At 30.2% G+C, this 15,296-nt stretch overlaps 1 protein-coding gene, 1 long non-coding RNA gene and 1 pseudogene across 2 annotated transcripts; 2 read left to right on the plus strand and 1 right to left on the minus strand.

Annotated features, from left to right (window-relative positions):
• Nucleotides 1–15,296, plus strand: part of LOC145556772 (aspartic proteinase CDR1-like) — a 171,305-nt pseudogene that overhangs the window by 105,881 nt on the left and 50,128 nt on the right.
• Nucleotides 5,073–6,474, minus strand: LOC145556702 (uncharacterized). Its single transcript, XR_014091920.1, has 3 exons — nt 6,215–6,474; nt 5,923–5,975; nt 5,073–5,252 (listed from the first exon to the last, which is right to left on the minus strand). It is a non-coding gene; the product is annotated as an uncharacterized LOC145556702 (long non-coding RNA).
• LOC145638857 (ethylene-response factor C3-like) lies at nt 13,077–13,772 on the plus strand. The gene has a single exon (XM_081689906.1). The coding sequence runs from the start codon at nt 13,077–13,079 to the stop codon at nt 13,770–13,772; it is 696 nt and encodes a 231-aa protein (XP_081546032.1).

Raw genomic sequence — 15,296 nt, forward strand, 5'->3', positions numbered from 1 at the left:
TAACTTAATCTTTTTATATTGGATTCAAATTAATACAAGAGAAATATATATTTATATTCATGTTCAACATCCCACCCAAAGCATGATATTCTTTGGTCATAAGCGATATAAGAGTATGTAGTGCATATGTCTTAAAGTATTGCTACAACATGCTCACATTATTATATATTATTATTTTTATTCTAAGCAAAATATGAGAAGAGAAATCAATTTCAATGGAACAATATCTAGAATTCACTTAAAATTTTGAATAAGCTAAGTATCAATAATGACGGTAATCAAAAGGCAATAAAGTTTAAAATCTTCTTAACTTATGATTATTATTAAGTATGTAAATGACTCAATCACCCAATAAATAAATCATCAATCAACTAAAAATAATACACAATCAATCCTAAGATCAGAGCATGTATTTTTAGGTTAGGGAAGCAATTAATCTTTAATTACAGGAACAACAATAAATAAACATGATAATTATATAATCATGAAAAAGAAATATGAATTCTAGCTACCCAATCATGCATTCTTAGACATATTAATCAAAGTTAAAGCCTTTAAGGTTACTAGTAGTTACCTGGCTAGAGGAGTGTAAATGTGATTCAGGCCTACTCGTACTTGTGATCGAGATTATCTTGTTGTTCGTTTTCCGCTTTAATTTGCGCCGAATAGTCGAATTCACTTAGTTTTACATTTGAGAAGTCAAAGAACAAAATAAATTTTAATAATTTGATAGAGGATTTAATAATGTGAACAATAGAAGAGTGAATTGAAAGACATCACCAATTATAGAGTGATTATTAAGAAGACAAGCAATCATATTGCAGTTATAAAAAGTGATTGATTATTTGTCAATAAAGAAATACGGAGATCAACAACAAGTAATTAAATAGCAATTACCACTATAATTAAACATGAAAAATGCACACTTAACATTTTTGTTTACGGAATACGCTTCGATTAATCTCCTAACTTCTATTATTTGAGCATTATAATCTAAAAAAATTTGATGTCACCCTCTGAAAGATTGAAACATAAGGTTGTATAAGATAAGGTCACTAAAAGAAACTTCAATTATGGATCAGAGATAAGTCCAGTATTTTCAACTACAACGCATATACTTTGATACTTCCTATTTTATATAGTCTTTTTGTAAGAAATGCCATTAAAATTTATGTGATAGTAGTGCTTCACAATAATTATAGTATTTAAAAAATGGTTGCAATTAAGGCTACGTGATGTAGTCAGAACAGAAAATAAACAAAATTTCCGACACAAATTGACTTACAAGAGTTCAATGTCTATACAATTGCAAAAATCTATGACAATCATGTCAAAAGCAACAAGAAAATTCAGTTGATCAACCAAGGTTCAACAATTATCATGCAAAATTCCAACAATTTTATATATAGTTTAGCTGCACAACCCATCATCTAAAATAAAGAATCTAACAACTCCTCCTACAAAAAATCCTATTTTCTTTTTCATGCATTTTTTTACTAGAAAATCATAATTTAGATGTGATTAAGACCAAAAAAACTAAAAATTTCTATAAAGGCAGCAACTTTAGATCTGTAATTTTTTAATATATTCTTAATAATTTCGTTAATTCACAAATTAAACGGACAATTCACACTTTCAAGGAAAATTAAGGGGAAAAAATACTGAAAAATTCAAGAGAGGGACAAATCTGAATCTTTAACTAATTTGTAAATATAATTAATGATTTTATCAAGATTTAAACTCATCTTTGACAATAATTTTCATAACAATAATCATAATTAAAACCCTAAAATCAATCTACACGAATTGAATTGAAGGAAAAACAAAAAACAATCCACGAAAAATAAAAAACAAAAAATATTACCTTCGGCGGAACAAGATGATGATAAGCAATGATGATTCCTAGATTTTGTAGAAGTGATGTATGAATTCAAAAGAGGAAAAAGTTAGGGCTAAGTGGAGAAGGTAACTGATAAAATGAATCAACAGAGAGGAGTAGTCTGATGAGTGCGTGAGGTTTTTTTTATTTTTTTTATTTTTTTATTTATTTTTAATTTTCAATTAAGCGGTTTAAGTTTTCCCAAAATTTCATTCGCGGGCTTGGAGCTATTGGGCTTCTTTTACCACAAGGAAGGCACGTGATACCTCGACGCTTTAAATAGTCAGCAAAAGCTTACGACACTAAAAAGCGTCGAGGTGAAACGCGGTTTATATTTTAGCATTGGCGGTCTTTCACAGTGTCGAGGTAATAGTGTCGAGATTATATGGGTTTTGTAGTAGTGACCTCAATCCCCTTTTTTTTATTGATTTTTAATTTAAAATAAAATATATTTATTAAAATTAAAATTAATGTGGTCCATCTAATTTTAAAATTAAATCATATTCAATTTTAAAATTAGGATTCTTCATGAATTTAATCCCAATTCAATTTAACTTTTAAATTAAATAGGTTGATCATGAAAAATTCACAATTTAACATGAAATCAAATAGATTAAATTCTCTAAACATAAAACTTACGAATTAAATCAAAATCAAAAACACAAATTTCATAAATTGGGGTATATGATTTCAAAATTTTTAAAATATTAAGGGGGGGGGGTTCGAATTTTTAAAATAATATAGGGCAATTTTCGGATCAATTTAGGGCTAATATGGAGCAAATTAAACAACTTTTAATGATTCTATATTGTTAAATCACATTTAATATAATAATTGACCCATAATTAAATTATTCTCCCTCCTAATTGAACTAAAATTGTGGATTATCAAAGGATTAATACTCAATATATGTAATTGTAAGAGGCTAACTGATACCATTGTAGAGAAATATAGGTACTACGCAGCAGAAATAATCATGAATCATATTCATATAGCACCTAACCAAGGATCTCATGCATAACACATAAAGAGTAAGAATAATACCTTTGTAGCGTGATTCCACTAGTAATCGAGAAAGAACAAGGGAGACAAAGAACCTCAAACGTGATTCCTCTACTTGGTCCACAGGCACGGATTAACACCTCCACTAATGCTAGTTAGTCGCGATCGAACTCTTCAATCAACTTTTTACGGAAAAGTATGAACAACGAACTAGTCATGAACCACCGCGAGCACCACCTGGGATGGCCGGCCGCAAGTCCAAGGGGGGAGGAGAGGGGTGCCGTGAGAGAGAGAGAGAGAGATGAGGGTTTTGGGATTTGGTTGCCTTGAATCACAATTCACTGTAAGTTAATTGTGACTCCTATATTGCAACCCTAGGCATGGATCTTATTTATAGATCACATCTACAAATAAGAGTCCATGACCAAGCCCAATTCCTAATCCCAATCAAACTACACTAGCTCAATCCTATTCATGATTAGTTAAATGCTCATAAGGCCCATTGATGGGACTCTTACTTGCTTAACCCAATATCTTTGTGTGTGACCTCATAGGATCCATTCTAGCGGGCTTTGGACTATTTTACTAGCCCAAAGATCATCTCTCATAGTCTAGCAACAGATGATGGCGCCCCAAGAGAATGAACTTATTATCTCCATAATAGTGATCATTGATATATCTAGTAATTGCACTTATCGAAGACACAACTCCTTCATGTATGACATGCAAACTACTTTGCGCCAAGTGTCAAATTGTTGTTGCCACATGCCGATCGCTGACAAGCTGATATGTCTGTCTTTTGCATAATTGCCGATATGTCTGATAGTTGTTGGGGGTCCGTACCCGTTTAAGATATCAGGTTTTTATACGTTATCGGCCTATTTTCCATATCTCCCCATACAAATACCCCTAACAAAAACGGCCCCTTAATGTTTGATTTGCATCAAAAAAAAAAAAAAAAAAAAAAAAAAAAAAAAAAAAAGGGGTCGGGTCCTATAGCAAGTTATATAATGTGACACACGGCAAAATTTAATTAGCTGAGTCGCCATAATTTTGTATTCTACTAACGAATCCTCCATAATTTGGGATCGGTCATTACTAAATTCAGACACCAACATTACAACATACCGTATTTTATTCGTCTTACATTTACCGCATAATTTGTTTTATTCATTCATTTTTATTACTACCTCTATTTCATATTATTTGTAACGATTAGACATTTTTCCTCCCTACTTTATGTCAAATCGTTACAAATAATATAAAACGGAGGTAGTAATTATAATACAAGTATTGTTTTTAAGAATCCAATGTTACGACTATGGAGTATAGTAGCAATTATATACTTTCACATATTTTCTTGTGTTTCTAAATTTTAATACATGTAATATTTCACCTTTTTTTTTATACCATTTATACATTAACTTTAATCATTAATCCTCCCTCCGTTTCAATATGATAGTCTCATATGAAATCAATCATACTCCCACCGTTTTTAAATACTTGCTCCACTTTTCATTTGCGGCCGTTTTTAAATACTTGCTCCATTTCCTTTTTTGGAAAGCTCTTACAATATTTAATTAATTTCTCTTACCTAGTGGATCCAACATGTATTCTCTCTCCTCCAATTCTCTCCATTACTTTTGCCTTTTACATTTTTTAATTTTCCACCAACCCCACTACCTCCATATTCTATTGTTTTCTCCAATTTCTCCTAAAACTCTGCACATAGAGAAATAGAGCAAGTATTTAAAAACGGAGGGAGTATAAAATAAGAAAATGAGAATATTTGGAATCTAGTATTAAAGTAAAAAAACAATTCACAAATAGTTTTTCCTTATTTAATTTTTTAGATTTTTTTTAAGAAAGCATTAGCCATAATTGTATAAATCAAGGGAGTAATTTCCTTACTTAGAGTCATTTCATTAATTCACAATCAATTAATCTAAACAATCAGAATTTATTATTTACAAAATAGGAAATAAAAACTAAGTTAAAAGTAGAATACATTCAATTAAACGTCCAAAATAGTATACGGGACTTAGGCCCTGTTTTATTCACCTTAAAAAAATAATATTAAGTAAAAATAATTTCATGTAAGACCCCCAAATTACTCTCTAATACGGAGTATTAATAATAATAATCCAATTTTAGAGAGTAACTTGGGAGTATTACCGCCACGTGATTACATAAGGCTTAACAGAGATTTGCAGCGGAAGAAAGTACTTCTCATTTAATAATAATAATAGTTTAAGACATTTTTGAAATAACTAAAACACTGATACTATGTCTACTAGATTTAACTAGGTGATCACCGCCCATCGTCTCCAATGCAGCATTTAATTCACGTCTTCTGATCGCCATCACCTATCTACTCATCATTAATGATAAGTAGGGCCAAGCCAAAACAAAAGAGAAATACGTATTAGCCAAAAATGCTAAGTACATACAAATGCTAAACATGTAAAATCAATTTAGTTCATTAAACATGCTTTCAAAAGTTTCGACTTTAATCAATCACAATTGATTCAAACCACTCGTGAATAGAAATTCTCATATTAAAATATAGCAATTTTCGAAATCAATAACTTTTCAAAAATAGTCTAAGACAAAGCATGGATAGATCCAATCCTCATTTCACAAATCATTTTTTCTACCTAAGTGTGCACACCCCCCAAGCTAGTAACTCCTTACATAGTGCTATCAAGGGGAAAGGCTAGGTCATACATAGTCCATAGTCTTCAATTTTATCTCCACATAGTGGGAGTCATAAAAATCCAATATATATCTTTGATAAATCAACCTTCCAATTCCCATGTATGGGATTTCAACAACATTTGCTCTTTAAAATGAATTTGAATTTAAGTATGTGTATAAACACCTTTTAGAACATTGAAATTATTTCCAAAGATAAAACAGTAAAACATTTCACAATATTCATGTCATAAACATTCATAACTCCTTGTTCAACATTCAAACATATTTCACAAAACACATTTGTATAAAATCACATATTTAAAGATCTAGCCACGAGTACGTACCTTGATCTTTTGCAACAAACACAAATTTCTTAATCTCGAACTTGCAATTCCCCCTAAAAGGAACCAATAATCCTAAATCAAAAACTCTTTAACCCATGATCATTAAACCATTAAATAACGACCCTAGACTAGTTGTGCATGAACAATTATATTTACTCTTTACAACTATTCCACCTAGATTTACTACCATGAACTATCTCCTAAATAAACATTATATGGAGCAATAAAAATCAAATATAAAACCTTATAAAAATAATAAATTGAAAATAAATATTAGTTTTAGAATACTAACCGCAAAACAATCTATAAGTAGCAAATCTCACGGAAAGGTTCACGTTGAAAAGGAAGAGTCAGATCTTGCAGAGGCCATATCTCATAGTATATAACTTTGAATTGAGTGATTCTTGAGCCTAACCTCAAGGATTTTTTGAGAAGAATAACTTTGTCTCAAATAGCAAAAGGCTAAAAATGAAAAGAAGTGGCATAAATATGGCCTGGAACATATACAAAATGAAGAAGTACGAAAATGGGAGGAAGAGAGAAGAAAGAAGGATGGAGCTTTAAGGGCAAGAGACTTTTGGCTTTGGTTGAACTTTGGATCCTATTTACAGAGTTTGAGAGCCCTATTGACATCATGTATGATGTCAACAACTTGGGGGTCAAGGAAGTTTATGAGGTCATGTTATTGACATCATGTATGATACCAACAACTTGGAGGCCAAGTATTCAAGTTTGTAAGAGAAGTTTGTGACTTTGGTCATGCTTTAGGAGTAAGAAATGGACTTGGGTCTTTTGACCTGGAGCAAAGAAATACTCAAAGTAAAAATATGATTTTCGAGTATTACATTTTCGACTTAACTCATACGTATAAATATAAAATATTTTATAAATGTAATTATTATTTCCATAAAATTATACTACCTCCGTTAACTTTTATTTGCAACTTTGGAATATTTTATGGCTCACAAATAATACCCCAAAGATGCAAATAAAAGTTAACGGAGGTAGTATATTGATAAGTTAAATAATGCTATTGTATTATCTAAATACATATTTATATATTATTTAAAATACTTTGGAAAGAAATCGAACGTAACTAAATTAATAAATTTGATTAGTATATAGTTAAACGGGTTTAAAATATGGGGTATTACCATTCAGTTTAGTAAAAATAAGTTTAGTTCAGTAAAATTAATTACAGTTTAGTAAAAATAATTTCAGTTTTGTAAAAATAATTTCAGTTCAGTAAAAATAAGTTCAATTCAGTAAAATTCAGTTTTCTTAAAGAATAATTATAATAGAAAATTAGTAAAAATAATTTCAGTTCAGCAAAAATAATTTCATTTCAGTAAAATTAATTTAAGTTCAGTAAAAATAATTTAAGTTCAGCAAAAATAATTTTAGTTCAATAAAAATAACTTTAGTTAAGCAAAATTAAGGTGAAGAGAACATGGCCTAACAAATTGAAACAAAGGGAGTACTATCTATTACGGAGTACTACTTTACTAGGTGTATGAGAAGTATTTGTGGAGTATATAATAAAGGAATATGTACAACAAATAATATTATTTTTTGAAATTTATTTATTTCCTTAATTAATGTAAAAAAAATCTATTAATTAAGGAAATAAATAAATTTCAAAAAATAATATTATTTTTTGTACATATTCCATATTAATGTAGTATATTTAAAATAAAAAGATTTCACAAATAATTTTTCTAAAACAGAAAATTGGACAATAATAAACCAAAAATTATGAGAGTGAGGGATAGGTCAAGTGGTTAGAGCCCCTCCCGGTTCCAAGAGATCTTGGGATCGATTCTCATCGCCCTTGTGGCTCTCTAAGCACAAAATAAACCAAAAATTATATTCTTAAAAATATTTTGTGATCTATTTTACAACAAAATAAAAATACTACTTTTATTTTTAATTGTGTATTAGAAGCTACAATTAAAATTTAACACATCGCATACATTTATTATTCCTTAACTAATTTATGATTATAATATTTATCTATTAATAATGTATAACGATCACCATCTAACCTAGTAAATATGAATTTTCAACCCATTTTAACAAAATAAATATAAGATCTTGATTTTTTTTTTTTAAAAAAAAAAAAACAAATATTTATTTTAGAGGTTTAATCTAATCGATCAAGTTAAAGATGTACTCATATCAAAACTTCAATAGTATAACTTAAAAAAAAGTTAATACCTAATATGGTACATGTGACTATATTTTCAAATACAAAACTTATCATAGAACTAGAATGACATGCACATATAATAATTTACAGAGCTTTTTTGGTGCAGTAGGCCACACCGGCTTGCTGCCAAATCAGTAAAAATAACGGATTACGCAGTATAACGGGGTTATTATTCACTCGTATAACGGGGTTACTGGTTTTGTCAGGGTTACTTGTATTTTTTTTTTCAGGGGTTACTTGTATTTTTTTTTTTTCAGGACTTGTATTTTTTTTCAGAGGTTACTTGTATTTTTTCTTTCAGGGGTTACTTGTATATTCAGGGGTTACTTGTATTTTTTTTTTTTCAGGGGTTACTTGTATGGATTACTTATTCAAGGGTTACTTGTATTTTTTTTTTCAGGGGTTACTTGTATTTTTTTTTCAGGGGTTACTTGTATTTTTTTTTTTTCAGATGTTACTTGTATTTTTTTTCAGGGGTTACTTGTATGGATTACTTATTCAGGGGTTACTTGTATGTTTTTTTTTTCAGGGGTTACTTGTATGGATTACTTATTCAGGGGTTACTTGTATTTTTTTTTCAAGAGTTACTTGTATTTTATTTTTTCAGGGGTTACTTGTATTTTTTTTTCAAGATTTAGTTGTATTTTTTTCAGGGGTTACTTGTATTTTTTTTTCAGGGGTTACTTGTATGGGTTAATTCAAGGGCTACTTGTATGAGTTATTTATTCAAGGGTTACTTGAATGAATTACTTATTCAGGGGTTACTTATATGAGTTACTTCAAAGGTTACTTGTATGAATTCCTTATTCAAAGGTTACTTGTTACTTATTCAACGGTTACTTGTAAGCCCCATACCAAACCAGTAACACCCTACAAGTAACCCTTGAGCAAAACTAATTATAACATCACTCTACAAGCAATCCCTAACCAAACCAGTAACACCCTACAAGTAACTCTTGAGCAAAACTAGTAACACCCTACAAGTAACCCCTAACCAAACCAGTAACACCCTACAAGTAACCCTTGACCAAAACCAGTAACACCCTACAAGTAACCTGACCAAACCAGTAACACTCTCACCAAACCAGTAACACCCTACAAGTAACCCCTGACCAAACCAGTAACACCCTACATGTAACCCCTGACCAAACCAGTAACACCTACAAGTTCTCATAACCAAACTAGTAACACCCTACAATTTTTGACGTAGAATGTTTGATCTAAGATTCCACGAACAAAACGAGCTCACATTTCTTCGGTTCTCATCAATTTCACTACTTTAAATGTTGTTGATGATTTTAAGGATAATTAATCACAATTTTTCACAGCAATTTAACACCCAATTTCTACAATTTTGGGCTTTAATTGCAGCAATTTGGCAAAGACGAGAGAAAAAAATTGGTGGAGTAGAGATATGGTTGTTGGTGATGTGTGGTTTGGCTTGAAGAAGAAGCTAAGAAAAGAGGAGAGAGAAAATGGGTATAGTAGAGATATGGTTGTTGGTGATGTATGGTTTGGAGAAGAAGATAAGAAAAGAATAGAGAGAAGAGTTGTGGTATTTTTTTTAAAAAAAAAAAATAATAAAATTTGTGGCTGGCCACACCGTGTGGCCAGCCACATACAAAAATTCGTGAATAATTTATAGTATATATACTAACATAAAATAATCCCTAAATTAACTTGATGCATCACCCTTAACCACTATATATTACAACTTCATAATTGGGACCAATATTATTATTATTATCATATATCATTATTATACTACTATTTACACCATTTTTTTTTATTTTTTTTTTTTTGGTTATAATAGTAACATGTCATGCATCAAAACTATCATTTTTGCAACTTGCAATTAAGTAGAAGTATTATAATAAGAAACTTTTTAAGAACATTATTGACTTTATTGTATCTAAAAACAGGTAATTAAAGAAGTTTAGAAGCTACGAACAAGGAATAGAGGAGGAAGGAGTATTCTAGAAGCTTGCCCGCCATTGGTGGGCATGGGTCTAATCTTATTAGAATGCTTGTGGCCCGCGAGGTCTTCCAAAGGGAGGTTAGTTATGTATGAGTAAATGCATAACGAGGGGCATGGGGGTCATTTCACGTAAATGCATTTCTGAATTTAGAGTAGTACCACTGGGTGATCAATTGTATCACTAAATGATTAAATGATATCATTGAACATTTCAGTGGTACTATTTATGTATGTAGTGGTATTATATATTCATTTAGTGGTACTCACTACGTGTAGAAATAGTGTCACTACGGTAAAAATAGTATCACTATATAGTCAATGATACTATCTAAGCTTTCAACGGTACATTTAAAAAATGGCCCCATTTACCCATCTCTCTCCTCCTTTCTCTCATCCTCGTGTGCTTTTTAATATTTTAGTGTTTGTTATGCAATTGCAAATGCATAACTAACCTCCCTCACTACTTCCTCGTGGCGCGCTTCAAATATATTGTACCCTTAATTTCAATTCAATTTAATTTAGTTCAGCCCCAATAAATTTAGTTCAACTCAATTGAGTTTTGTTGTTTTTAGATATTGGTCACTTTTACTCTTTCAAACCTCACAAATTTAAATTTAGCACAACTATGCATCACATGATGATTAAAAGGAGCATTATTGGTCCTAAATTAACTCAGATAACATTGAACTTTAATTTTCAATCTCAATGTTATTTTATCCAACGATTTCCATATAAATGGCTATAATCAAAATTTATATCCTATATGCATTGGTCTAAAAAATAATATTCGAAGTATTGTCCAAATAGGATCATATACTAATTTATTAACTTATTTTTTAATTTTTGTAAGCAATAAAACCGCTAAACCGGTTTAAGTTTAACTAGTTTTGTGCCCGTGCGATGCCCGGGTTGTTTATTAATTTAAGATAAATTTTTAATCTATATGTCAAATTTTAAAACATATCATTGATACAAAATTAGTTAGGAATTGATGAGTTTTTGTGATGATTTAAACTATATAGTAGGCATGTAATGACTAATAATAATAACTTTGGTGAAAAACATTTCTTGACTCGTAACTTGAAATAATGACCCTGTTCGAAATGACTCATGACCCGACCCGATTGACAGGTCTACACACAGTAATAAAATTATATTAGATTGTAAAGTATATTGTTTTAATTGATTAGAATATATTATAAATAATGGATGTGGTGTATTTTGAGCTAATTCCTTAGCTTCAAAAAAATACTATGATAAAAAAAAAAAAATTATATGATAATTTATGAGTGTCATAATTTTTTTTTTAATAAAATTATAATTTAATTTATACATACGAAATATTAGTACTTTATTGAAAATAAAACTCTAAATTAACAATTTTATCCTAAAATTCTATCCAAATTTGATTGAAAATAGAATTCTAAATTAACTTTTTTATCCTACAAATTGAATTTTATATAACTTTATCCTACATGGCGCAACACTTGGCGAAAAGTTGGAACGCCAAGTGTCGTTATTTCGTGCCCGTGCGATGCCCGGGTTGTTTATTGAATTTTAAGATAAAATTTTAATCTATATGTCAAATTTTAAAACATATCATTGATACAAAATTAGTTAGAAATTGATGTGTTTTTAAGATGATTTAAACATTTCTTGACCCGTAACCTGAAATAATGACCCTGTCCGAAATGACTCGTGACCCGACTCGATTGAAAGGTCTACATAGAGTAATAAAATTATATTAGATTGTAAAGTATATTGTTTAAATTGATTAGAATATATTATAAATAATGGATGTGGTGCTAATTCCTTCGCTCCAAAAAAATACTATGATACAAAAAATAAATTTATATGATAATTTATGAGTGTTATAATTTTTTTTAATAAAATTATAATTTAATTTGTACATATGAAATATTGGTACTTTATAAAAAATAAAACTCTAAATTAACAATTTTATCCTAAAATTCTATCCAAATTTGATTGAAAATAGAATTCTAAATTAACTTTTTTTATCCTACAAATTGAATTCTATATAACTCTATCCTATGTGGCGCGACACTTGGCGAAAAGTTAGAACGCCAAGTGTCGATATCTCGTCGTCTGACTAAAAGTTTAGCTTTATATATTAGTTATATGATTAGTAAAATACTTGTTAGTGATTGTGGTTTTATTAAATATATATATAAACCGCTAACATAAAGTGTTAACCACTATTATTGACAGCGCTTCTAGGTTGAATTGAACTAGGATAAGAAATTACGGAGCTAGTAAACAAGCCTAGGTAGACATTACATTGGGAATTAGTTCATAAACCAATGCAAAGTAGGAATAATTTTTTGTTCATATGACTAATTTCCAATCCATAACACAAAGTAAAATATACTAAACTCCACCTCACACCTTTATAGGTTTTGACCACCCAATAATTGATACAAAATTCTTGTAGCTTTAGGTAATAATCATGGCATTAAGCTAGACCATCTGAAAATATTAATCAAACCATTATCCTAACCTACACATTAATTAATTAATAAAACCCTACAAATTGAGTTGGATTAATCTCTTAATTAAATCCTCTTTTAACAAAAAGCGGCCAGGAGCCGAGAATGAGAAAAGATAGTGTACATTTTGTAAAAAGAAAAAGTAAATTTTTTTTTTTAAAAAAAAAGATAAATATATTAGTACTAATAGATTGTAGGTGACGTAACTCAAATTACTCAGCTGAAAACTGATGACCTGGCCGCCACGAGTCATTTGACCCACGTGTATTTTTTGAATTTGATTATGACCCATTTTTATTAGTTACAATAATTATACTTAATTGCATTATTTTCTTCATATATAAAAGGAAGAAGTGAGCGAAACTAATCCTTCATCACTTTCACATTTCACATCTTCCATTATATTAGCAACAATTAAACAAGCTTACTTACTCAAAAACGAAAAAAAAAAAATAAAAAAATGAACTCATCATCTTCAGAGTCTTCATCTTTTGAATCGTTCTCGTGGGAAGAATTTGATCTATCTAATATTCTTCCCTTCATCAAGAACAATTACGAAGATATGTTTATGCTAGACATGTTGTCTAGCAATAACAGACCAAATACGACCATGACCACGACCACAGGATTGCAAGCTTCATCCTCCTGCTCGATGATTCGAGTCAAGGAGGAGGAAGTGACATCCTCAATGTCTAATACTATCAAAGAAGAGGCCGCGATTATTACCCCAGATGAAAAATCTTATAGAGGGGTTAGAAAAAGACCATGGGGTAAATATGCAGCCGAAATTAGGGATTCTACAAGAAATGGTGTAAGGGTTTGGTTAGGTACTTTTGATACACCTGAGGCTGCTGCTTTAGCTTATGATCAGGCCGCGCTTTTGACTCGTGGGACGCTGGCTGTCCTTAATTTTCCGGTGGATGTAGTAAAGGATTCGCTTAAGGAGATGAACTTTGAGTTTGGAAATGGGTGTTCTCCTATTCTAGTGATGAAAAATAGACTTTCTATTAGGAAAAATAAGTCTATGTGCAAGAAAAACAGAGAATCATCTTTGAAAAATAATGTGTTTGTTTTTGAAGATTTGGGTTCTGATTACTTGGAACAATTGTTAACTGAAAGTGAAAGCATGCATGATGCATCTATCAGTATTAGTTAGATCGAGGTGATATTTTTCATCATTTTAACCTCAAGTATTGTTTTTAATTTTTTGTGAATGTCTAGATGTTTTTTGGAAGGTTTTCTTGTAAGATTTTGGATGAATTATATCAATTCCTAAATTTTTTATTTGCATATATATATTTCTTCCCTTTTTTAAGTACATAGATCATAGATTTTGTTATTTTTAATTTGAAACATTTAACTATGCAAAAACTTTTGCATGCCCCCGGTTTACAATAATTTTATTTTACATCGAATATTTTTGCGAAAAGTGACCCTTTTTCTTTATAAAACTTTTGCATGCCCCCGGTTTACAATAATTTTATTGTATATCGAACATTTTTGCGAAAAGTGACCCTTTTTCTTTATAAAAGTGGCCCTTTTTCTTTACAAAAGTGACCCATATTTTTACAAAAATGACCCTTTTTTTTTTGCGAAAGTGACTTTTTTTTTTTTTTTTTTTACAAAAATGACCCATATTTTCACAATAGTGACTCTTTTTTTTTTTTTTTTTAACAAAAGTGACCCCTTTTTTTCACATAAGTGACCATTTTTTTTCCACAAAAGTGACCCTTTTTATCACAAAAATTTCTGCTAATGCTTCCAATTACCATACAAGCATCGTCACCATCAATAACTTTGGAAGCAAGGAACGAAGACCTTGATGCCGCGATCGAAGGAATGAACGGCCAAACACTCAACAACCGTCAGATCACTGTTGACGAGGCTCAAGTTCGCGACAAAAGTGGCGGCGACGATGGTGGCTTCCGTAGTGAGTGAAAAATAATTGAGGAGAGAGAGAGAAACTAATAAAAGAAAGTAATGAAGAGGCTCACTGCTATTGATTTACAATAGCATTATTGTACATCCGATTTTTTGAACATTTGTGTTAACTATGATAACAAATTTTGTTTAAATTTTTTATTTGCACAATTCTCAGATTTTGTTATTGCTGATCTGATATGAAATATCTACTTACTATCATGTCAGAATAACTTTTAATTTTATATCATAATGGTAAGTTTTATGACAGTAAATCAGTTTTCTTAGAGAAGTATTTAATAATCGTTACTGTAAAGTTATCAAGTGGCAATAAAAGTTGAATAAAAAAATACTTGAGCATTATTGTTGACATTATGGAAGAGCTGATACACATACAACTATTTTATGTTTTCCCTACATACAACACCATTAGAAATTTGACACATCATCAAAAAGGAGAGAAAATTAAAAATAAAATATAAATTGAATTATAATGGAACATGGGCCCATTATAATAGTCAATAAAAACATGACAAAACAAGGTTGTATGTAGGGACCGCATACAACAATTGTATGCGTAGCATTTATGACATTATGGGCTACCAATTGTCAACATGATAGTTGTGCGCTTGTACTTGAGATAATCATCTTATTACTTCTATATTTTTCTTAATCATATTCCCCCTTCTTTATTAAAAACAATCCAATAGTGCTAGGAAGTTATTGGAGGAGTGCAATCTAGTAACGTAGGGACTCCATC

The sequence above is a fragment of the Chenopodium album genome, chromosome 1 (assembly GCF_948465745.1).
Source record: "Chenopodium album chromosome 1, dcCheAlbu1.1, whole genome shotgun sequence".
NCBI lineage: Eukaryota > Viridiplantae > Streptophyta > Magnoliopsida > Caryophyllales > Amaranthaceae > Chenopodium > Chenopodium album.